Raw genomic sequence first — 25,820 nt, forward strand, 5'->3', positions numbered from 1 at the left:
GAGGGACAGTAAAGAGGGCATTATATTTTTCAGAGGCCTATAAAGGAAGCAGCAATATACTTGTGGGGGCAGTAAAATAAGTGCTATAATGTGTATGGGCTTCTATGCCCCCTTGTGAGATGCCACGTCCCCACTAGCGCCCCCTCCCTCTATGGCCTCTGAGCCCTCCAGGTACATTAGTACTAGCACGAGCCTATGAATGACTGATCACATGACCGTGACGTCGACACAGGTCCTGTACACTGGGATGTCAGTGTGATAGATCACGTGACCGTGACATTCTAAATGGTCCTATACAAACTAGGCTATAGGTGGCTGATTACATGGCAGTGACATCATCACAGGTCCTGTACAGACTTGGCTTGATTGATCACATGACTGTGACATCATTACAGGTCCTGCAACCTTTAGGATGTAACGTCTGTCCCGAAGTTATAGGTCGGGGTATGTGCGGCTTGTGCTGTGAGGTGTCTGGGGGCCGCCGTGTGGCGCTCTAGGTGTATATAGTGGGTGTATATGGGTATTGTATATGTGTAGGTATCTGTAGACGTGTAATGTAGGTGGATGTGTAGGGTATAGTGTGTGTTCTAGATTCAGTGTCATTGTGGCTGTATAGAGATCAGGTAGGTGTATGATATGTGTTGTAATGTATGTATATATGCTATATAGTAACCTGTCTGTGTGTAAGATATAAATATATATATTTACTGCTGATACCGCCCCCCCCCCATCTTTTATATATGTGCTATAATGTCTGTATATATGGTATATAGTAAAAACAGAAAAACACTGCTCATCCACACACTGTTCAATATATAGCAGTATGAGCCAATGCAGATGTGCAGTAGAACCCGGATTAGCAGCTGGGAACCAATGTCTCTAAATGATGGTAAAACTTCCAGGATCCATCAAAAATAACTTTTAATCTTCTTTGTTAAAACATGTATAAAATACCTTCACATACAAGGATCCATCACATGACTGCTGCATATTGTAACAAGTTATCAGTTGTAACAATGTATGCTTTGCAGGTTTAACTATAACCATTTGACCTAATAATAAGCTCATTATGGGGGATTGTGCAATGTTGTTTTATTTTTTCATTGTTATGCTCTATGTTTTGTTCTGCTATATGAAGGGTTAATCTGTGCTCCATATCATTGGGTGTGACAGTGGGAAGTTGTTTAAATGTTTGAGATTTCTTCATTCAGTCATGCTATGATTAAGGGGCTACAGCACTGAAACATGTCAGCCAAACTCCATACTTTCTGTTGTCAATGGATCCTTGTATGTGAAGGTATTTTATACATGTTTTAACAAAGAAGATTAAAAGTTATTTTTTATGGATCCTGGAAGTTTTACCTTCATTTACAGACCTGTCTGTGTGTAAAATAGAGATATATATATATATACAATTACAAAAACACTTGCATTTATGTAAATTGCACCGTGTGACTTATTCCTATGGAAATGCTGGCGGTTTTTGTATTGGTGTAATGGAAGCAGGAAGCCCAGAGAGAAAAAACGTTCAGAAAAAAAACCATGATGTAATTCTGCCACGTTTTTTGGCTGCACCCACTACATGGGGTCTTATCCTAATACGGCATTACTGTGCGCCGCTGCCCTCGCCTTTCCTCGCAGCTTCACACATAGACATGTTTCTGTGTACGGATTCATGCAAACTGTCGGGAACTATATACAGAATAAATGCAGGGATTTCCACAAACAATCCAGATTTTGGCATTCGGATTTTGAAGCTATTTTTTGGCACCAATTTGCACCATGGATCAATTTCTGTGCTCTATATCTACGTGAGCATGGATCCTGAAGCCTTTTAGGGTACATGGACACAGATTTGCACCATAATCCATCAGCATAAGGGGTTGTCCAGGGATTGGTAGTTCTGGGTGCTAAACAGGTAAAGACTAATCCCTGGACAACCCCTGTAATGCTGATAGATTATGGTGAAGATTTTTTGCATTGAAATTTGCACATCATCCTGTTTGTGTCCATGTACTGTGAAAGGCTTAGGCTCCAGGCTGACATAGATGTAGCAGAACGTGCCCACCAATAATCACATGATCATACAGTATAATGACTGCCACACACAAGCGGTGGAGGGGTTTTGAATGCCATTTATTACACCCCCTTCACCCAGAGATCCCTGGCATGTTCTACAACCCTCTGCTAGGTGACGCGACGCACCCGCACTGTCCGGCTAAGAGGAGCTCCTGACCTGCCTGCAGAGTAATGCGCTCTGTGCAGGCGGTTTTATGGCTTCTCCTGCTCCTCTCGGCAACATGGGGTCAGGGCTTCACATTGTAGACTGTAGCGCGTGCCATGGCGCTCTGTTTTTTTTTCTTAAAGTGGCAGTTCAGTGCTGACAAATCTGAAAAGTCTAAGAAAAAAAAAATCTAATCGATTCTTCCTTTCCTCTCAGATTTCTTTAGCAGGAAAATAAGCATTTGCTGACTTAGTGAGAATGGAGAAGGAGAGAAAACAGATGGCTGGGAGAATACTGAACTTCACCCTTGAGATCATCTACCTGCTGACTGGAGAGGTGAGGGACCCTGGGAATCCTGTCATGTGTCTTGTCTTGGGACTGTATAAAGTGACATAGATTTAATCCATTGGTCTAATCTGTACTGGCTTTGACTGTGTCACCTGAGATTACGTATTTGTCACATTTAATATATTTGATACTGTGGGTTGTGATTTACTCCTCGTCCATAGTGTATGCCCTCTAGTCACCCTACGCACATCTCGATTACTTGAGGGTTGCCCTTTTTGCCCTGATTATGGAACCCCTTGCTCAATTGATCAGACGCCATGCAGACATTACAGGTGTCACAATAACAACTCAACAATACAAGCTCAAGCTGACAATCTCTTTCCTTACCTCCCCCCCTAAAATTTTTAGTGTTATGGAACAAATTTTCTGGTTTCCACGTAAACTCCGCCAAGTCAGAAGTCCTGTACTGTCTCACATCAAGAAATTAAAAGACCTTAATTTTAGTTTCTAGCTTGGACAATACTACCTCCCCTATTTGGGATTATCCTTGACACCCTCCATCCAACAGTTCTATGCCCAGAATTATTCTTAACTATTTCAGGCGAGACTTGCGGTCCTGGGACCTCTCACACCTCTAGGATGTTTGTCCTCCTGAGGATCTTGTACTTTTTTGCACTCTCTCTATCTCACTATCTACCACAGACCTAAATGTGAGCTGGGAGATGGCCTCACATTGCCCACCATATCATGCTCTATCATAGAAGGCTAGGGGGGCTATTAGTCCCAAACTTCCTGAAATGTTACCAGGTGGTTAGACTGGCTCAATTTGTTTTAGTCCATGCCTCTGCAGACTGTCCCTCATAGATGTTGAATGGGTAAAATCAGGTCCATTGGCATTGTAGACCAAGTGTTGTACCCCTGGTTTCAGTTCTGGGTCCTCTGTTATAAATGGTGTACCTCAGGGTTCGCTTGACATGCCTAACCGAATCTCTAGGTCTGATATCCTTGGATGTGTTCCACCCTTTTGATGTCATAGATAGAACCAGCCACGAGGCCCCCGACCTACTGGTACCCCCACAATCTACTTATACACATATTATTGTACTAATTTTTATATACCTATGTATATTGTGCTATTGTCACACTATTTCTGTATGGATATTTATATATTTGATTACTGTTACATCATTCTAAGTGATATCGATGGACCGTGACGACCACTCTGATGGCTGCTTTATACAGACCTGAAAAATAAGAGATGGCGTCTGATTGGATGTCATGGGAATCTAGTTAATATTTCCATCAGGGCAGTGGTGTTGGTCGTCCAACTTACTGACACCTCTGTTTTTTTTTCCCCCTCCGATTCCTGTTCTAACTTGACTCCTTTTCAAATGACTAAAAGCCATGGTAGAGAAGCAGTAAAGATCCTCAAAGACGATGGTCACATTTGCACATTCATCGCAATGTCCACCTGAAATTCGGGAGAGGAAATTGTCTTGCACAACATTACACACACACACACACACACACACACACACACACACACACACACACACACACACACACACACACACACACACACACACACACACACACACACACTGGTTTTAAGATGACAGACCCCATTGTAGTCATTGGGATCTGTCCAACAAACCAGGAGAACGGAGAGGCAACGCTAGTGTGAACCGGCGTCATTCATTAAAAGACTAGTGACTGAATATCTATGAAAGTAAATATGTAACCGACTATACATCTCATTTATTATACGGTATTAATAATTATAGTTGCAAATTATCAATCATTTTATTAAGAATCCAGAGTTGGTAACTTTTTAGTCATTGGTTCCAACTCTGACTCTGCAGCCTTGGTTTCCATTGTACCATTTTTTGATTCATTGACTCTCCCTATGTCCAGGATTACATAGTAGTAAAGAAGATATCTGAGGAGGGTGAACGATGGACCAGGAACCAGGATCCTATCATGGTGTCTGAGAGAAGCAGCTATCAGGAGATCCTGGAACTGACCAACAAGATGACTGAGCTGCTGACAGGCGAGGTGAGCGCTGCTGGGAGGGAGGTTTCTGGATGATGGCTGAGCTGCTGCCGGGAGATGTATAGAGGCAGCAAAGCCAAAGTGTTGTAGAATCAAGATGTCTAACATTGGAGCTTATGCCAATAAAGCTTGTAGCATTGTTATTGGGAACATGGACAAATGGTGGGCTGACCTCATAACAAAATGTGAGCTGACTCTCAGAAGTCATTATTGTTTCCTAAAGCTTCTGGTTGTCACACTTTTCTATCATTGTGTTGTCAGGTTCCTATAAGGTGTCAGGATGTCACTGTCTATTTCTCCATGGAGGAGTGGGAGTACATAGAAGAACACAAGGATGAGTATGAGGACACTATTATAGAAAATCGCCAGACGGTCATATCACTTGGTAAGAGCAGACTTTCCTTGCCTATAGAGTTTTGTTTCAATAAGTAATTTTACAGAATTTTGTTTGAGAAAAATAAAACAGAAGTGGAAGAGCAGGAAAGAATAAGACTCCCCTTTAACCACCTACATACACACACATATGTGTATGTGTGTGTGTGTATATATATTATATATATATATCGGGGTTTGAGCAAAGTGCAATCGAGTTCACCTTGAGCAGGAGACATCCAGGGAGCTGCAGAGCGAGCAGTCACTTTACACGGCTCTAACTCCAACCCAATATAAATAACCCGTGTATCGGTATCACACCCCAGCTTTACTCCACTCCCTCATCCCTAACATTTCCTATATTTTCAGGTATTGCCAGGCTGCAGTGGACATGCTATGCCATATTGTCTGGGATTATCCTCAGATCCACCCCTGCTGGCTGGACGGAGGTCAAATCCCTTACTACAGCCTTTTTATACGGGGAGCCCCTCTGGACCCTCTTACCTACCCCCTAGACACCTAGCTAAGAAGACATCCAAACTATTTCTTTACTTATGCACCTCTGCTAAAACACTCACTGCTCTGCACTACAGGAAGGTCCCCCCCCCCTTCCCGACTTGTCCAGAGTTGTAAAATATCCAATATTAGGGAGAGCTTAAGAGATAGGACTCATAATGAAACATGATAGGAAGAGTCTGCTTCTTATAAATACAATATGGAGGTTTATTAATGTCTTCGAGGAAAAAACAGGAACAGGGAAAACTTCCAGAATTACAGAAATCTCAGTCAATGTCTCATTAGCTTACATCATCAGAGAAGCTCATAGGTAGATTTCTTCATCTGGATATCTTGTAGTTCCAGCTTGGTTCATGCTTGATCATCTGGTTGATGGACTCTGGGATGGTCATGACATCTTATACAAGATGACAGAGAGAGAGATAGCAGGCAGACCTGCCATAGATTCCCCCCCCCCATGAATGACCACCACCCATCACAACAACGACATGTGTCTATCACTCATTTATGTTCATGAGAGGGGGTGTTGCCTTCGATCTTGTTGCTTTATAAGGACATCTCTAAAATGGTGTACCCTAACTGCACCCATGTACCAAAATATAGAGGAGTGAAGCCTATGTATGCCATGAATATTGTAATATCATAATATTTAACAATCTGGGGTGCACTGTGCCAGGTTTGGCACATCTTCAGGATGTCTGTGCACCAGAAATGGAAATGTACACCAGGTAAGTGTCATAGTATTAAGATGTAATTAACGCCAATTTTCTGGTATAAATATGTCATGCTGCAAAGGCCACGCCCCTTCATGCCGATACTCACCCACTTTGTAGAATAGCAGCAAGCGTAGCATATTGACCAGAAAGTCATAAGTATTAGCACATATTCGCACCTTTTCTATGCCAGAGATCTGATGACCATTTTCCTCCAGCCTGTCCAGTCACTTTGTGTATCTTCAACAGATAAATTCATCAAAGAAGAAAAACCGGAGAGATATTCAATTCCTCTGCCTTCAAAAGGTTTTCGGAAAGGCTCGCAGGGCCGGCAGGTAAATGGAGTTACCAGACAACTGGATTCACTCCCAGATCATTCCTGTCACGTTCTGTTTCTGCTAAAGGGGTTTTCCAGCCCCAGATTGATTTTTTTCATACTGATGACTTGTCCAATGGATAGGTTATCCGTATGTGATCCTGCACCCGGACCCTGCACAGATCAGCTGTTCCAGTAGTGTCTGAGCACTAGAAACCATAGCAGTGACTGGAGAGAGCGTGCAGGCTCTTCTGTTCAAGTAAAAGTTTCAGCAGCTCTGTCCACTCTAAACCTGTGGTTCTGGGAACTTGCAGATACAATCCTATTTCTTGAGCTGGCGCGACTGCTGCTGGCCTCCAGAAAAATCAATTTGGAGTTGGAAAACCTCTTTTAAGTTTTATCTGCACAGCAAATAAAAATATTATTATGTAGGGATGTGCGCGCAAGCATATATACACAATTATAATAGATTACATTGTAGGAGGAACAGGGAATAAATCATAAGGCAAAACGTGTCAAGAAGGGTTTGACAGGTGAGCTTACAATCTAGATAAGATGTCCCTGATCTCTGCCTAAGTGGTGACCTATGGAGAACATAAGATAAATCCCAAAAGGGCTGAAAACTTGAAGTATAATCCTATTACAACTAGGGAAGGAAGGAAGAAAGAAATAGTAAATCACATCAATGATGACCCCGTCTGAGCTCCTGGCACAAACGCCATTTATTAATGTAGTCTCAGAGAGGTGACGAGTGTACAAGACATCCTGCCAACAAATAAAACCCAAGTGAGCGAGAATGAAATGTAACATGATCCAGGGTTATGGACCCATGTACCCCACCGAAGGTTATCTAGTAAGAAGCGCCATTACCATATACCGAGGCCTTCTGAAGTGCACATATGGGCCGCACATGCCTTGGGTCACCAGTAATAGGCGCTCATGTGCAGAGCTGTGGAGTCAGGGACCGGGTACAACAAAATAGGGACGGGATATAACTAAAGTAGCATCAAGGAATCATGACATAACAAAGAAAGGAAAGCGCCCGGCAAACAAATGGCGGTACCTGAAACGACAAACATTAGAAAATCATGGAAGATAAAACATAACAGGCATTCACAATGGACAGAGGAGGGGAGACTAGTCTTATCCACGCTATACAGAAAGTGGCCCAGGCAGCTACAACATATTATTTAGGGAGACAGTCGGGGTCGGAGCGTATTTCTTGAATCCATGAGTGGAGCTTGTTTTGGTTTTAAGGGATTGGAGGAATTTGTCTCTAGTGGATCTCGGGCATCTGTCTGTTGTGATCAGAGGATAAGACAATCTTGAGAATCACGTCTTCTCTGTCAGACTACATTGGCAAAGTATTCTGTGTTCATTTCCACCTCAAGACTTGGATTAGGTTGTTCCAGGAATCTGACTGATATAATTTGTGTATCTCCCCGTGACTTTATTCTTATGTTTGTATTTCAGAGAAGGAGAGAGACGGCATCCATGGCATCCAGAAAGGTATACCGGAGGATGGGGATTAATGTCGGCGCCCTGATCTCTGAGGTAAATGGCAGGGAAGGTTTCATAGATTTACTCTTAAAAGGAGCCTGTCAACAGGTTTGGGGCCCCTAAACCAGCAATAACTCTTTATGCTTCTGGGGCTTAGGGACCCAAACATGGTGAGCTCAGTCCCATCTCTGTCTCCTTGTGCTAGAGATGATTCCACAAACCAGCTGATGGGTTCCCTATAACCTTTTTTTTTTTTTTTTTTCTGTTATTTTCATTTACATTTTTTCTAACATTAATAAAACAAAGGGAAAAAAAAAGATATGTAACATGCTACACAATTAGCTCGGGGCGATTGCAGAGATGTTACAAATTTCTCAGTATACAGTAGGTGTCTCACGGGGCCCAGATGGCATCAAAGTTCAAAATATATGGTAATACCCACCTCAGAGAGACATCTCCAACAAACTTGGGGAATAGTGGGATTTAGGGGGTGCAGTATAGCCGGTGTTTGGTACCAATCCATGAGAAGCTTGAGGTGAGTCTTCAGAAGGATTTTATAGCATGTGACCATATAATTTGCTATTAAGTGAGAGAAATCAGGCGACCCAAAGCTTCCTCCCATGTGGCCATTTATCTGTGTGGTGGGTGAGTCGCCCCTCTGGTCAGGAAAGTTGATCCGGATCCACTATATCAGCCAAATGAGGCCTGCCCTAGACCAGGGATGAGCCCGGGAGCAGCAGGTTATACAAGAAGGAAATCCTAGAGGAATTACGGGATGCAAGAAGGAACAATCTAGCAAAGATAACCCAGATGAAGCTACTCGGCACAAACATAGGAGGCAGAGGGATTAGGGGAGACCAGGACCACTAGAGAGTATTATGGTGCACAGAGGTGAGCCATAGATTCTCAGTCTACACCCATTTAGTGAAGGCATGCAATGCTCCCAAAATGGAATACAGTGCAGATGGGTGGTCCAGTAATAGTGGAGAAGATGTGACCAAGAGATCCCCCAACCCCACTACCTGCCAATATGACCGATCTAGGAATGCGATGTTGCCTACCATTCTAAATGATGTGAAAGATGGCACGCTGGAGGTCGAGTAGATCTGAGCAAGGCACAGACAAGGAAGAGGAGGGTTTCAAAAAAGTACAAGTGTTTCACTACAGTAATCCTATCCAGTGGGGAAATAGCTAAGGGCCGCCAGTTATCCTAAGGCTATTTAAGATCCTGGAACAGTTTAGGGTAGTTCACTATGTATGAGGTAGCGTAGGATGAGGATAAATGGATACCCAAATATTTAATGGACTGCTCTTGCCAATGAAAACTGGGCCCCTATAACCATCTTGTTTAGCATTCACTTGTTACCTTGCACCATATACAATGCACATGCACAAAACTTAGAAAATCCCTATTTTTTTTAAATATAGTAAAATATATTTATTTAGTATCTGATGTGTTTTTATGTTACTGTGCTGCACATGGCTGTTATTTCGATGCATCTGCTTCACTTCACATGTACCCCATGTAATGTTCCCCTGGACACTGCATCTACAATATGAGAAGATTTTTGGGTCGGTTGTACCAAATGGATTGTGTAAATCTTTAGTATGTTGCCTGATCTTCTGGCATAGTGATTGCAAAAAATGATGTAAACGTATATACAGAGTACGGTGAAATTTTTTTCTTGCCATGTTTTGCAGGTGCAGGCCCGTCCTGAACTTTGGGACAAGAGTGCCTCTGGATACACTGACCGGCACCGTCGTCGTCGAGCGTGGGAATCCATCTGCAAGGCGCTGTACCCGCATTGGAGCGGATTCTCTGAGTCACTGCAGGGGGTTATAGGTGAATATTGGTAATATGGCAACACTGCAGGTAACATTACACTGCCCCAATTAGTAAAATAATTTATCATGTTATAAATGTCCCTAAACATTCCCACCCCCGTTCCTTCCTCTCTCCATGGGCACAAAAACAGAATAATGAAAGGGGGGAAAAATCTGTACCCTATTATTTTGTATTTGATTATTTTTAGGCCCGGCCACCATATCTTGTACTTGAGGTTTCTCGTCACATGAGCGCCGGCAGAGATTCGATAAGGCAGATAAATCCTCTTAACTGGATTGTCCGAACGCCCTCGTAATGGTTAATACAATAAGAATACATACTGGACTATATGTAACCAAGCGCTGAGATGGGGAAAATCGTGTTTAATCCTTTACCCCGAGTAATCCTAAAATACACCCCCAAGGGATTGAAGGTGCATGTTATCAGATTATCCCTCCCTTATTCTTCTTGGAGTACAGAAACCTGCTGTGCCTTATAAATTTGGACCCCATACTTATTTTACTATGACATTACAACTAAGGCTCTATACATACACCCGTGTGCTTTGCTGTGTTTTTCACAGATAGCATACTGACCCATTCATCTCTGTGTCCCCATTCACACCCCCATGTATTATCATAGACCTTTGTACACAGCAGTGAGCCCGGGACAATACTCCAGTCAGATACTATGTGACCATTACATAACTCCTCCAGGGTTTAGATCCATAGGCTCCTCCATAACTTCACATTATGGTTTTCAATGCAGAGAGTGATCTACGCAAGAGGTGGAAGTCCGTGCGGGACCGATTTCTGAAGGAGGAGCGCAACGCAAGACGGAGTGGGACCCCTCCCTCCCAGCGATCCAGAGTGCCATTCCACGATGAGCTGCTCTTCATCCTGCCCAAAAAGGGATTCCACTCGTAAGTACTGAACGCATAGAAACAATTTAAGTAATAAAATCTGCTGTAACCCGGAGTTCATGCCTTACATATAAGGGTAGGGGGGGTTACTGAAAGGAGCATGACCTAAAATACAACGTTGTTCACCCAAAAAAGTTCCAAATTTTTGCATAAATTAAGCTGACAAAATTGTGTAAGGATACACCAGATTTATCCTGCAGCAAGAGCCAATGTGGTACATGTAGTCCATTGTCAGACTGTCTAGTCTAGGTGTGCTCTCTCACATGGTTTTTGTTTTATCGCTTTGTTCACCAAGTGATTATCTTCAACAGATCTAAAGGTAACTCGCGGGGTAAAGACAGCGTGCCTACATCCCCTTCCGTTGAGGATACACATAAGCCGAAAAACATGGACGCCACTGCTTTGAAAATTGTAGAGCCAACAGAGGAGACGGATGAGGACTCGGAGGACAAGCCAGGACCTTCAAAGGTTGAATGGCCACCAACGGTACCTGGAGAGGCAACCACAGCAGCAGCCACAAGATCAGCGGCTGGCCCGGTAGACCCCACCACATACCCTGTACACTCCACACGCTCAACTTCCACTCACTGGCGAGGCCGTAGAACCCTTGGGAGAGTAGACCAGCAATTGGATATGGAGAGTGAAGCCCTGTCCCTTATCCGGAGCGTTGATGACAATGACTTATTCGATTACTTTGGATATGGGATAGCATCCTGCTGTCGCCAAATGCGCACCGAAGCCCAACAAGATTTTATATCGTTTGTTTATGCGGCAGCCGCATTCTTTAACTCTGTTTTCCCCCTGCCCGAACTTGGGGATCTCATCAACAGCCTTTGGTCGGTTACTGGCATGCGTAATGCATCTTCCCTTTCCCAACCCAGACGCAGGGTTGTATCCACCTCCACCCAAACTGAGCCTGTTACCTTTTCTCCCCCTGCCCATTGTTTGTTCCCTAGTTTATAGCACCTCCATCTTTACCCCCTTCTTTCCCCGTACACCAGTAGAAGGTCCTGCTCCTCCTGTACAACCCTCCGCACCGCTTCTTCTAGTTTCACTCATTTTCGTTTTCTAACTTGATATTAACTTTAGGTCTGTAGGGAAGCAAAGTCTTTTTTTTTTTTTTTTAACAAAGTATTTACTGTACATCGTTTTACTAATATGTTCTATAGGGTGCATAGGAGGGCTAATTTGGTATATAAAGGGGTTTTCTCATCTCGGGATTTCAGCTGCCCTCCTGTCTACCCTCCTTTCCACGTCCTGGTTTTCAGCTCATCCCATCACCCTGCCGGTGCTTGTTGGGTGAAGTTATCTCTGTATTTACAGAAGCTGCTCATAAAGCTTATCTAGCTCAATATGGAGAGCGGTACGCAGAAAGACAAGAGAATAAGAGAGGCCGGACCTATCCCAACCCGAGAACAGGTCTATAACCTCGGCCACCAGCTGCATACACACCTAAATCCCTTTTCTCAGTACCGGATGAGTGGAGCAATGTATTGGGTGAAACACTTCATATAGCTTAAACGGTCCCTAACTTTTGAAACAACTTAGTGTCATTTAATAGACCATGTGATTCTGGACCAAACTGTAATGTACTTTTTATATACAAATTTTGAAGGTTTCTCCCTGAACCACCTCTTTAGACTTCCTGCCACTAGATGTCGCCCTTGATAGTTTGCTGTTCACTCCCCATTACTAAGGAATTTGTGTCCTTGGTTATTTTCAAAATCAAGGTGGGTTCAGAGTGAATGGAGGGAGGAGGGGCTGGATTTCTTCACATATTAAATGTAGAGCGCAGGGGCTGATTCTCCTCACAGACTGTACTGCAATCTACAGGCACTGAGAGCATGCTGCAACCTCTACAATATAAGGAGAGTCTACTATGTACTTATATATACTGTAAATTAGCTGCTTGTGTTAATGCTGATGGGATGTTAGTCATAGACCGCAATTATCCTGTATGTGTCGGGGATCTGTTTAGCTGCATCATAACCTGGATTTGGAGTCTGGTGTTCCTGGATCTCCAGTATTTTATGTTCTCTTGGGTTTTTCTTAGCTAATTGATTGCTATTTTACAGTTACTTCTGGCAGAATTACATGTAAATAAACTAGTTCTTACCAGTAGTAGTAGTAATAGATAGGGGTCAGACTGCTTTGTATTGTACACACCCACAACATGAAATTGACTGGACATTGTATATGAAGACTTATACAGCCAGACAAAAGACTGCCCTGCAAGAGCCTTCAAGCTTAAAAGTCTGAATATGATCCTTGAGATGGGAATACCCCTTTAAGGGGATTCGGTTGTTAGGAGGGTGGGCAATGTGTATTTATACAAATCAGAAATTATCTAAGTTATTATTTTTCTATTTTTGTAATATGTGTTTTCTTAATTAAAAACAAAAATGTTAAGACCTGTTTTTTGATTTATGTTACTATATCTATAGCTTATTAATGTACATGAAGCGGTTGTCCTGAGACCCTCGGACGTATCGGAGGAGAATGAAGTGCCAGTAATACGGTCAGATCAGACTGCTCTTACATAGCTGGACCAGCAGCCAAACTATCAAAGGAGCATCTTGACCTGCAATAAGGTGAAATTAATAGAGATGAGCGAATAGTATTCGAAACTCTAGTTTCGAATACCTCGTTCCATAGGAATGATTGGAAGTGACCGGCGCTTAACCCCTTGGTGTTCGGCCGCTATGGGAGCGAGGTATACGAAACTAGAGTTTCAAATACTATTTGCTCATCTCTAGAAATTGAGCATCTAAGCAGATGGATATCTCATCTATAGCAGCCGACCCAACCTTTTTTTACCCAACTGACCAGTTCCAAAGAAGACTGTTTTCCAATGACCCAGGGAAGGGGGTGGGGGAGACCTCAGTCATAGGCTTGGGTCAGGCAGTACTGTACATTATACAAGCCCAAAACCCCCCAGCGTCAGTCTTGACTCCTGACAGACCTTACACGTTTATTGTGCCATTTGACTTTGCACATGGCAGCTCAAGACCAGACACCACTGACCACGTGAACACTGCACAACAGCCAACACACATACAGACACCTTATGGCAGATGTATTAGTGTCTCAGCACTCCTTCCGATGTGACGGCTCTGGTGGCTCCAGGCCTGCCTCACTTGCCTTCCCAGGTGCACAGGACAATGAGCATGCTACCCTGTTTCTCCAAAAATAAGCCCTAGCTTGGTTTTGCAGGGTTTTTGGAGTAGGCTTGAAATAGCTCCCAAAATAATCCCATCCCACAAATAACAAGACCTGATTCGGCTACCATCAAAAAATAAATTTATAGCCCAAAAGTCATATTTGGCTGCGGAAGGAAGAGAAATTTGTAAAAGGTCCCTATAAATTGCGTTTGGGAAATTTCTTGCAAATTTGGAAAACTGTTATTGAGAGTTTTTGCCACTGTTGAAAAGAATTAGTACTTCCATCCTCTGTATGGTATTCATCGGGTTGCCGCATATTCTGGGGACGGGCGTGGGCTGGCTCTGAGCATGTGACAATGAATTGGGGACCGGCTCAGAACCCCAGGGCCTGCCCTCAACAAACTCCTGGAGCAAGTAACGTTAACTACAGTCAGTGGACAAACCCTTTAAGGACATATAAGCCGTGGTGGAAATGCAGCAGAAAAAAGCGTCCTTTTACAGTCAGTGTACAGAGGATGGGAATCCAAAACCTGCAGGAAAACACGTGTAGCCGGCACTGTGATAATTGAACCGTTGCAGTTTTGGAAATCGCAGCATGTCAATTATAACTATGGAAACGCCGGAGGTTTCCCTATAGGTATAATAGAAGCAGAAAAGTGCGACGGGAAAGACCACAATGCATTGCTGCCACGATTATTCCTGCAGCAGTTTTCTTTTGCAACGTCTTAGATACGTAATATCCTGCGCGTATCTGAGCCACAGTCAGGAGCGGATCTGGGCCTGGTATTCGGAGGTCGCCCAGAACCTCATTCACTCAAAGCCAGTGACTAAACTGCTATTAAAATACATGTGTAACAAACTGTACATCTCATTAATTATGTAATATTAATCACATCATTAAAAGTCATTATCTCTTTTGAAAATAGAACTGCAGCATAAACGCATCTTCTCCCCATCGTGTGACCTCAGCCTGAGTGAGATCCGTGCATTACACTGAGGCAATGTTCTCCCATTGAAAATAACGGGGCTCAGATTTTGGTGCGGCCATACACCCCATATCACAGCATCAGTCTCCTCCGCTATAGACTACAGTCCCCACAACCCCCAGCGGCCGCAAACCTGGGCCGGTGACGTCATCAGAGCGCGTCTAATCCAGCAGCGGACGAGGGGTGAGTAGCTGCGGCGTCTCCTTTGTTATTGTCATCCCCAGGAGACCTCACCCCCTGACACCGCACTGTCCGCCCTGTGTGTATGGTGACCGAGCGAGCATGGCTGCCTGTAGTCATATACTGTGTGCTGCCGCAATATACAGTGAGGGGACTGGGGTCCTATATACAGTGTATACCTTATAGAGGACCTATAGATGTCATGTATACAGGTGGGAGGTGCAGCTGGTGTACATTAGGGGAGGGGGCCAGGACTCTGTATAGCAATGTAGACCTGGAGAGGAGCCTGTATATGGTGGATGTAATAAGATGGACCCAAGTCATGTGCACAGAATACAGCACGGTGTGAATGTGACTCTATAACGGCAGGGACAGATCAGTCACGTGTCTGCGTCCCCCAATATATTACAGATTGGGGCCATTATTTTTGTCATATCTCTACATTGTCGCACCTCTGTTTACTGGAAATGTATAAATTGTCTGCTAAGATGTTACAAGTTGGGGGATGGTAATACCAAGTCATCAATATCGATTATCATTTAGTACACTGTGTATGTGACACCTACAAATAAGTATAATAAAAAAAAGTAATTGAATTTCAGAAGCCAATCCAAGCCAAAGATTCTGGTCACCCTGTTAGTGCCAAAGAAACCAAAGTCTCCTACAGCTCAGCCAATGGAAAGATAAAGTTCTGGGTCCTATAAAGTGTTCTTCAGGTATTGTAAGCTGGAAAATATACTTACACCTCAAAAAAAAAAAAATGTTGGAATTGCAGTTTTATCATTACAGCCTTTAAAAAAAAAAAAAAAGTTTAAAGAGGACCTCTCACATCCTCCTGTACATGCAGTGTTATATACCGCTAGAAAGCAGGGCACAACCTAATCTAGCCCCCCTTCCTCCTTCTCTGACAGTACTTGCCCATAGACTTGGGGGGCTCCTCAGCTCAGCGTTATCACAGGGCTGTTTCCCTGCAATCTGTGAATGGGGTTCACTAGACTCCCATCCACTTTGCAGTGACTGTAAAACACTGCGGTTTTTGCTGCAGCATTTCCGCCAAATGGGGGCTTAGGCTGAGATCTCACATTGTGCAAAAGTGGCTTTTTTTGTTGTTGTTGCAGATTTTGCTGCAATGTCTTTGGGTTTTTTTGTAGATTGTGAGCTCCATATACGGATCACAATGTACTTTTTTTTTATTTTGTCTTCGTAGTATGGGAGAAAATCCACGCAAACACAGGGAGAACATACAAACTCCTTGCAGATGTTGTTCTTGGCAGGATTCGAACCCAGGACTGCAAAGCTGCAGTGCTAGCCACTGAGCCACCGTGTTACCCCTTTGCTGCATTTTTTTTGTGTGTGTGTTAGGCTGGGTTCACAAGTTTTATTTGGAGTGGATGTTGACGCGGGAATCCGCCTCAGAATCCAGATCTAAAAAACGCCTCCCTCGGCTAGTGCGACTTTTGCAGAATTCCACTCCGGATTAGGCCTAAATGAATGGACCTAGTCGGGAGGGAGTGTCACACCGCGGACGTTTGTGGCAACAAAGGGCAGCTTGCTTCTTGCAGGAAGAAGCCACTCACGGAAAAAAGGAAGTGAATGGCTTCCATTGAAGTCAATGGAAGGCGGTTTTTTGAGCCAGATTATGTTGCGGATTTTGCGTCAAAATCCAGTCCAGAAAACCCTGTGTGAACCCAGCCTTAAAGTCAGGAGTGGATGGAGCAGACAGTAGAAGTAGAAGAGCTTCCTAGATTTTTCCCATTCAGAGCTGCGTTTTCAAAAACTCACATATTTTGTACATTGTAGCCAGCCAGTTATACTTACAGAAACGCTGGCGGTTTTCTGTATACGTATAATAAGGACGGAAAATCAGCTCTACGAAAACACAATGAAAAACACTTTCTGCTTCGGTTTTTTGCTGAGTTTTGTTACATGGGACCTGAAGCACAAGGGTTGTTTTTTCCAGATCCAACTATATTTAAATGTGTAGACAATTAATATATAAATATATTTCCAAATATAAGTAATTAAAAATGTTGCAGGGTCTGGGGTTGCTAGGTGGGGTGGCATAGACACACAAGTCCAGTTTGTTTAGTCGAAAACAAAAGTAGAGTTTATTTTCACTCACAAAATATAGTGCAGCAACAAAAGGGAAACAATGCAAAAATAAATACCTGCCCGGCTAGGCACTAACTAAACATAGAATAGGTTACCTCACCTAGAATAACAGAAATCCAAAAGCCAGTAGAATCATTCAGGACACAGCTCCAAAAATATGACCTCTCTGTTTGCTCTCCAGCCAAACTCTGCCAAAGTGTTGCTGCTGGAGCTGGCTTCTTAAGCCTCCAGGACGAGGAGACTCTGGAGCTGAAAAGACATAAGTTGTCTGCTGAGAACAAACATTCCTGGAGTTTTCTCATCTCACGCACCTGAGTAGTCTGGGTGAGATGTACACCACCTCCATTACCTGACCAGCCATCGGCTTACAGCAGTTTTAGGCAGAAGCCCCAGGTTACAGAGACACAGCTTTTTGTGTTGCAGATTTTGCTGCATTTTTATGAGCCAAAACAAAGAATGGCTACAAAAGGAATGGGAAATATCTAGGAAGTTCTTCTACTTCTTCCTTCTGCTCAATCCTTTCTCAGCTTTGGCACAAAAAAGCAGCAAAATCTGCAACAAGAAAGCTGCGTTTCTGCAATGTGGAGCCTCAGCCTTAAAGATTTTCTCAAAAAATTTTAGGGTTAAGAAAACTTTGGTCTCGATCGGTTGCCAGTGGATACAACCATGAATGTTGGAACTTGTCAGAAAACCAGCCGTGATTCCTTATCATGTCCAGGTTGTCCTCTCTCTCATGTCGTGTCCCTGGCTGCTTCTATGTAATGCGCACACACTTTATGGCTGGGTTTCTGACTAGTCCCGACCATAGAAAGTTCCTGCCTTAATGGTTGTACCCATTGGTAACAGAATAAGACTGCATTAAAGTTAGTTCACGTTAACATCAGCTGTCCGTTGTTCTGATCCGCCGCTTTAAAACTGAAAGCAGAAGATAATAAAGCCGTGCACTTAAGAAATATTTCGTCCACCAATTTCAGGTGGACATGGGCACAAATATGAACGTAGCCTGTAGAACGTAGACTGTAAATCACCATGTGGGGCCCCGACCTTAAAGGGGTATTCCCACTTCGCATACTCACCAGTCTTCACTGCTGTAAAATCTTTCTTCCTGGTTTCTTGCGTCATTTGATGGGCGGGGTTTCACATGCAACCTGCCGTTTAGCTCTGCCCCCAAATTAGTGTGTGGCTCCGCCCACCGCATAGCGTGATCCTATGGGTGGCTGAAGGACCTGTGATGTCATCAAAGGTCCTCAAACAACACTATATGCACAATATTGGACTATGAAGTACAGGCAGGAGCTAGCTAGCCTGATAACTGGGAGAACAGAAGACGAGTTCAGAAATGAAAGCAGCTCCTCTCCCCTATCTGAGAGCAGGAAGATAGGTCATGTGGTGCAGACACAGGAATAGCTAGATACACAGGCTCGCTCCCGTGTACTTAGCCCCTCCTTCCTCCCCCCTGAGAGCAGCAGATACATCACTTGACTTTTGAGCAGATAAGTCAAGGGCTGTGTCAACAATGAAATGAATAAAGTAAGATAGTGGACAAACAAAGCAGTTTTGCTGAAGCAGTGTATTTAGGAAAAGTCTTACATCATCCTTGTGATGGGACAACCCCTTTAAGCTAACAGAAGAGTTTCATGCAATAGTTTGCTTTATGTTTCTGTTTCTAGCACCTCCCTATGTAGCTGCAGTGGTTGGGCTGGTGATGTCAGTCCCCGTGATGAAGCCGCGGCACATGGTACATGCTAAGCACCTACCACTCGTGTTTTCGGCTGCGCTTTCCACAGGCATAATACTTGGATTCATAGAAGTTCTTTGCAGAAAACACAATGTGATGCATTTAGTGTAAAGGGACTGATGACCTCTAAGACCCCAGACCACAGAAACGTGTGTTTGACACAGGAGATTCTCTTCTTCATGGTGGCACTAAGATTGCAGTGCTATGTGTCTTATTTCCAGAGATATCACTTGTTGGAAACGCAGTCGGGATCAGGATATTTATATCATATATATTATACTGCTGCAAAATATATAATATAAATATCCTGATCCCAACTGTTATTCTAACCAATGATCTCTCTGCAAATAATTTAGTACTGTAACCTTAGTGTCACCTAGAAGAAGAGAATCTCCTCTGTCAAATGCAAGTTTCTACCTTTCATACCTTCAGAGATATAACTGTCTGTTTCTTCTTTAGGTTTTCAGAGCTAATAGAAGCAAACACGGACCGGTTATCAGTGGGGACCTTTCTGCAAGTGGAATGGAAGCTGATAAATCTGAAATGGCTGAGAGGATCCTCGACCTCACCATGGAGATCATCAGTCTCCTTACTGGAGAGGTGAGGGATTCGGGAACGTTTGTCCTGTGACATTAATTCTGTATCCAGAGGGGATTAAATAATCTAATTCTGCAGCCTTAACATATATATATATATATATATATATATATATATATACACACTAGTAGTACCCGCGACTTCGTCCGTGGAACCCTGACCGCCTGCGTGACCCACCTGTAGCGCTGTGCAGGCTTCTTCCTTTGCCTTGTGTCCACAGCGGCTCCCTTTTCTCCCCCCTGGCGCCAGCCAACCCCCTTTTTTCCTACCAACTCCATCATGTGCTCGCTTCTTTCTCCTACCTCGTGCCCCTGCAGCCGAATGACACTGTAGATCGCCCTGAGCAGACATCGGCGACGTCCCCGACAGACATGCAGAGGCCGCAGCCGCCACGGGACAGCAGGCCGAACCGCAGCAGAGCACTGCAGTCCTGTGTGTAAGACCACACAGGCAGGGCAGCGTACGCACTTCTCGCTGCCCCAGAGTACGGGCGCTGGTTCAGGACGCTCTGGACCTCTGAGAGCCGCCATGTTCTTGTGGACGCCGGCCGATAGCTCCGCCCACATAGAGAAGCGGCACCCATCCAGGTGAGCTGCTGATGGGGCTGGGATGACGTCATCCCAGGTCCTACAGCGTCCCAGGTCCTGCATCGAATTCAACTATGTTAACAGGTTACCTTTTATTTAGCAGGTTTGCTACACGGCTGGCCAAATTGTGATGTGAACGTCCCCTTACAAGGCTTCACAGGCTTTTTTAATATTTTTGGTTTGTGCCCACATACAGGATTGTGTTATCATGAAGAAAACAGATCAGGGGGTCTCACACAGTAGACATGGATCTGGAGAATGGAGCAAGACTCAGAACCGAATAACCGTGCGTCTCGCTCGCTCACTGATGCATGAAAGGAACAATGATGAAAAGATCCTGGCACTGACATATAAGATCATTCATCTGCTGACAGGAGAGGTGAGTGCTGCCTGGAACGCTGGTCATACATAGTAAAGGGCCCCATAGGAGAAAAGCCGACCGAGCCCACATTTATGGCAGGGTCGACCAAGTCTCCCTTAATAGATGATGCTAGGAACGATTAATAGAGGTGTCTAGCAGCGTCATACTCCCTCTCCCCATATAAACACATGCACACTTGTCCGAGCTGAGCATTCATGTCTCTGGGGGACATGGAAGACTTGGGTGAAATAAATAGTTGTGTAACTGGTCAGTGTTAGTTTTTGGTTACGGCTACACAATGACGTTGGTCGTGCAACCTCATATCGCATACAAGTTGTGCAACCACAAATGTCTGCAGTTTGCCAACAACTTGTCGCACAACTATATTAGAGCTACAATTTGGCTGTTAAAGAAGACAAACTTGTCACATGTGCACATCCCTTTAATTGACGTCTACGCTGGCAAAGCCACACGAGACCTTCAACCTAAATTCCAGCAAATTGTGTCACAGTCTGTAGCAATCATTGGAATCCAATGATACGCTAACACAGTCCCAGCACAGCCTTAAGGTTCAAGATGTTACTTATCAATGTCTTATTTACACAGCAGTGGAATTACCTAGAAAACCACAAGAAACAATACAGAGATGCCATGATGGAGACTCACCAGTCCCTTAACTCACAGGGTAAGAGGAGATTGTAAAGGATGTTCATTGTCTGATCATCCCAGAAGAATGAATGTTCATTTACCATGTGAGTGTTTCCTACAGATGGTTCCAGTAACAAAACTACACCAGAGAGATGTCGCAGTCCTTTGTATTCCCAGAATTATGATGAAGAAAATAGCGACAACCCCCAGAAACATCCGGTAAGTGCAACTGTGGTAAAATAGCAAATTATCAAATTACAACCTGTGCACATATTTATTCTTCTTGCCATTGTTATCTAGGATGAAGGCCTGCTCAATATTAAAGTGGAAGTTGTAGATGAGGACGAGGCTTATATGAGGGGGAACCAGATGCGTTCCGATGAGGAAATCCCTCCAGCAATGAGCCCTGGTGAGTAATACTGGCTCAACTTCCATTGTCACATGTGTAGACATATCTATATCGATTTATATCATATATAAAGATTAAGGCTATGAGATTTCATCTTAGTGGCGTTTAGATTGCGGTTAGATATTAGAGAGTACGATTGAAGGTCGTTGTCCATATGTAAATCTGTATTTCTCTCCCCAGGATGTGCTCACAGCAGCAGTGACATCCCAGGAGAACATTTTTCTTTAACTGCTCCATGTAAAATAGAAGATAATGAAATCAGACAAATTTCAATAGGAGACGACCCCATTATTCCGCACCCAGTCCACGATACATACCTATTACCCTCTGTCTTTAAACGTGAGCAATGTCTACCGAACACGGGGACCTCGGCCGGCGCAGGCCGTGGCAAAACAAAACCTCTTTCTATTCATCAGAGAGTCCTAAATGGTGAGAAACCATTTTCGTGTTCTTACTGTGGGAAATGCTTTTCTTATAAGTCGGATCTTATACGACACGAGAGAATACACACAGGGGAGAAGCCATTCACATGTTCCGAGTGCGGAAGAAGTTTTACCTACAAATCGGTTCTCATTCAACATCAGAGAATTCACAATGGTGAAAAACCGTTTTCCTGCCTGGATTGCGGAAAGAGTTTTGCCCAGAGGTCTGTTCTCTTTAAACACCAGAGAATCCACACCGGTGAGAAGCCATATTCATGTCCCGAATGTGGGAAATGTTTCAATCAAAAATCATCTCTTGGTGAACATCTCCTGATCCACTCTAGTGACAAACCGTACACCTGCTCGGACTGTGGCAAATCCTTTACCCAGAAATCGCACCTTGCCCAACATCTGAAGATTCACACAGGAGAGAAGCCATTCCTGTGTCCCGAGTGCGGCAAGTGTTTTAGATTTCAGTCTGATCTGATTCGACATAAAAAAATTCACACAGGAGAGAAGCCGTATGACTGCTTGGAGTGTGGGAGATCATTCACGTACAAGTCTGTTCTCATACAGCATCAGAGGATCCACAATGGGGAGAGGCCCTTTCCGTGCTCTGATTGTGGGAAATGTTTTACACAAAAATCGATTCTCGACAAACACCGAAAACTTCACGCCGCGCCGGTAAACTAGTAAAACAAATGGCGTTTTCTGCAGCCAATCCATTATTTCTGGACCTAATGTGCGTCAGGAAGGGCAAGAAAGTCAAGACTTATTTACAGACAGTATTTCTTTGGCCTTCCAAGTGGGATTATCTTGGGGGTTTTCATATACAATGACAACATGTCTCATAATATGGATCATGTAAAATGCCATATTCTCCATTTGGTTCTTGAGACATCTGATTCGCAAATGGTTTCGAAAAGTGCCAGGGGGCAGAAACATTCAGTGTATTGGGAACGTGTACAAAATCTGCCTGGAAAGCTGGACGTAAAGGAATGCGTAGGATCAAGTAAATGACTTCTCCAAGATGAATTTGTCTTAAAAACTTGGGACCTTGTATTTACTACATACACAGTAGCTATGTATAGATTTGGGATATTTGCGTTATTGCTTCTATCCGGTACTAGGACAAGTAGAACAACACGTTCTCGTCACCATCATTGAATATGGAGCTTGGAACGTTGATAATGCAAAGCCACGATGTAGAGACAACCCTCAAACTTCCTCCAGAATACTCAGATATGGTCTTCGCGATGGAATTAATACTTATTTCTAAATCTAGACCAACACGAGTTTCCAGTATGCATGGTGTGACGGTGTTACAAGGGCAAACTCCTCCATCCGGTAACAATATGTGTATGAGTTGCCAAGGAGTTTGGTCCATATTTACTATTAGTATCCTACTAGTCGTGTTACCTGCCGCTGATAAACTAGCTGTTTGATTTCAGTTGTCACTTTCCCAGAAACCAAATCTAATAAAGGATACGGCTAAGAAACCGACATATCACATGAGAAATGCATGGCCACACATAGAAGGGTATTCTGGGAAGGGAATAGGGGAAGGCTGAACCACACTATTAGATTGTGACGTAATGTACAGTTAGAACCAGACGTTTCCATACACTCTATACAAAGACACATATACAAGTTATTCCCACAATCTGACGTGAAATCAGAATAAACCTTTCCCATTTTAGGTTCAAATCGGATTAACAAATTTATTTATATTTGGCAAATGCCGGAATAATATGAGAGAATTGTCTAAGGCATTGTTATTACTATCAGCAAAGTCAGAAGTTTCCATACCCTAAGATTACTCCGCCTTTAAACAATTTGAGACGGCCCATATGTTGACGTCATGTCTTTGGAAGCTTCTGATAGGTTAAATAGAGACACCCGTGGATGTATTTTAGGGCACACGGCTTATTTATGGGAAAGTCAAAAGAAACCAGCCGAGAAATCAGGAAGAGAACTGTGCGCAAGTCAGATTCATCCGGATACCTGAAGATTTCAATCCTATTGGAAATGTATGGGCGAAGCTGAAAAGACAGGGGAGAACAAGCAGCCTCCGAACATGGCTCAGGTAAGGAGGAACGGGCCCAAATTCCTACCAACTATTGTGAGGAGTTTGTGGAAGGAGATCCAAAACTTGACCCATGTCATACAGATTAAGGGCAATGGTACCAAATACTAATGAAGTGGATGGAAACTTCTGGTTTCTACTCTCAACACCAAGACAAGGTTTTTTCTATGGCTGTGGAGTATGTAGACTAAAGCATTGACTCCTCCGTAAATGGCTACCAGCCTTGGTCAGACCGTCGGCGAAGCTCCTCAAACCCATAGAAACAGTCATTGATCGATTCCTATGAAAGTAAATATGTGATAAACTCTACATCTAATTTATTAGACAATGACAATTCTTATATAATATAATCATTTTATTCTGAAGCTGAGTCAGTGACTTTTTTCCAACATTGGCCCCAACAGACTCCACGGCGCTGGTATGGACTGTTACGGGTCCCTGCACACGAGCAGCTACAGTATGGACATTTGTTCACTTTATAACAGGTAGTCCTCGGATTACAACAGTCTCGGGTTACGACGTTTCGTGGTTACGGCTAGAGATGAGCTAAAAAGTAAAGCTCCCTCGTAACAGAACGTTGCCAGCACTCCCGACTAGCAAGGAGGAGCCTGCGGCAAATCAACGCTGGTTCTGCAGCAGGCTTGTCCTTGCTAGTCAGGAGAGCTGGCAGCTTACTGTTACAAGGGAGCTTACTTTTTCTCATAGGAATGAATTAACCAGCGTTGATTGGCCAGTGTACAGCATTCGACCAATCAACGCTGGTTCTGCCGGAGGCTCGTTTGTAAGGAGGCGGAGTCTAAGATCGGACCACAGCAGTCTCCATTGTGGTCCGATCTTAGACTCCACCTCCTGGCCAGTGTTGATTGGCCGAATGCTGTACACTGGCCAATGCATTCCTATGATAAAAAGTCAGCATAAACGCAAGCTGCCAGCTCTCCCTGTACAGTACGTGATTTAGTGTGCAGCGGCTCGGAACCGAGGAAGACTGTACTGTACTGTACTGTATATGATACAGTCTTCCTTGGTTCCGAGCCGCTGCACACTAAATCACGTTGATCCGTTCCTACGTCGCGTCGTATGGTATGTATCTGACTTACGTCAAAATTCGGTTTTACGACGCTGCGTAAGAACGGATCAACGTAAGTCGAGGACTACCTTTAGGTCATATTTTCCATAGACCCTGACACACACAAGTACACTTATCTATGATGCTAAAATACACTACCTAGCCATATATGGGACAGTGACTGGGAATATGGGGCGTATACAGTACAGGAATACAGTCTGTGCAGGGACCCTAAAGCCCTGGAATCCATTTCCTACATGGCATGCTACTTGTGGGTCATTTCATGGAGAGACTTCTACTATAAAGAAGATATATCTCCCCAGTGTTTGCACAAATCTTGGAATAAAGGGTTATAGGCCTAAGCATTGAGACTGTAGGATATAGTGACAGGATTTAGACAAGTTACCTGGATTGTCTCGCATGTGTATCTTTGGGGTTTTCTACAAACAGTGCAGATTTTTTACTCCCTACAATGTCATGCAAATATTTCAGGCTGGTGTGGAGGAAATGCTGCAGAGTAAGAATGCTATACGTGTTAATAGTTTATTTTTTCTCAATTAATAAAATTAAGTGAATGAAGAAAAGAGAAATCTACGTAGACATGAATATTTGATGCAGCCGCTCTTTGCCTTCCATCAATACTTTTCGGTGCACTTCCATACAGGGAGGTTGCTCCAAACATCTTGGGGCACTAAGCACAGATATGGAAATGTAGGGTGGCTCAAATCCTTCTGTCTCT

At 43.7% G+C, this 25,820-nt stretch overlaps 1 protein-coding gene across 1 annotated transcript; it reads left to right on the plus strand.

Annotated features, from left to right (window-relative positions):
- Nucleotides 1-365: 365 nt before the first annotated feature.
- On the plus strand, nucleotides 366-24,286 carry LOC142219178 (uncharacterized). Its single transcript, XM_075288129.1, has 18 exons — nucleotides 366-444; nucleotides 2,441-2,560; nucleotides 4,427-4,567; nucleotides 4,826-4,949; nucleotides 6,415-6,500; nucleotides 7,955-8,035; nucleotides 9,683-9,824; nucleotides 10,575-10,728; nucleotides 11,040-11,690; nucleotides 11,955-12,027; nucleotides 12,384-12,458; nucleotides 13,173-13,238; nucleotides 19,365-19,505; nucleotides 20,286-20,468; nucleotides 21,057-21,135; nucleotides 21,220-21,317; nucleotides 21,399-21,507; nucleotides 21,688-24,286. Exons 2-18 carry the CDS (start codon nucleotides 2,483-2,485, stop codon nucleotides 22,620-22,622), a joined length of 3,216 nt encoding a protein of 1,071 aa, XP_075144230.1. The 5' UTR covers nucleotides 366-444; nucleotides 2,441-2,482; the 3' UTR covers nucleotides 22,623-24,286.
- The last annotated feature ends 1,534 nt before the right edge of the window (nucleotides 24,287-25,820 follow it).

This window comes from Leptodactylus fuscus, chromosome 10, assembly GCF_031893055.1.
Source record: "Leptodactylus fuscus isolate aLepFus1 chromosome 10, aLepFus1.hap2, whole genome shotgun sequence".
Taxonomy (NCBI): domain Eukaryota; kingdom Metazoa; phylum Chordata; class Amphibia; order Anura; family Leptodactylidae; genus Leptodactylus; species Leptodactylus fuscus.

Excerpts from the sequence above, each read along its gene's own strand:
- LOC142219178 (XM_075288129.1), top strand. The coding sequence starts at position 2,483 with ATGGAGAAGGAGAGAAAACAGATGGCTGGGAGAATACTGAACTTCACC. Across the intron at positions 20,469-21,056 it reads TTCATCTGCTGACAGGAGAG|CAGTGGAATTACCTAGAAAA; the intron begins GTGAGTGCTGCC and ends TTATTTACACAG. Across the intron at positions 21,508-21,687 it reads CCCTCCAGCAATGAGCCCTG|GATGTGCTCACAGCAGCAGT; the intron begins GTGAGTAATACT and ends TTCTCTCCCCAG.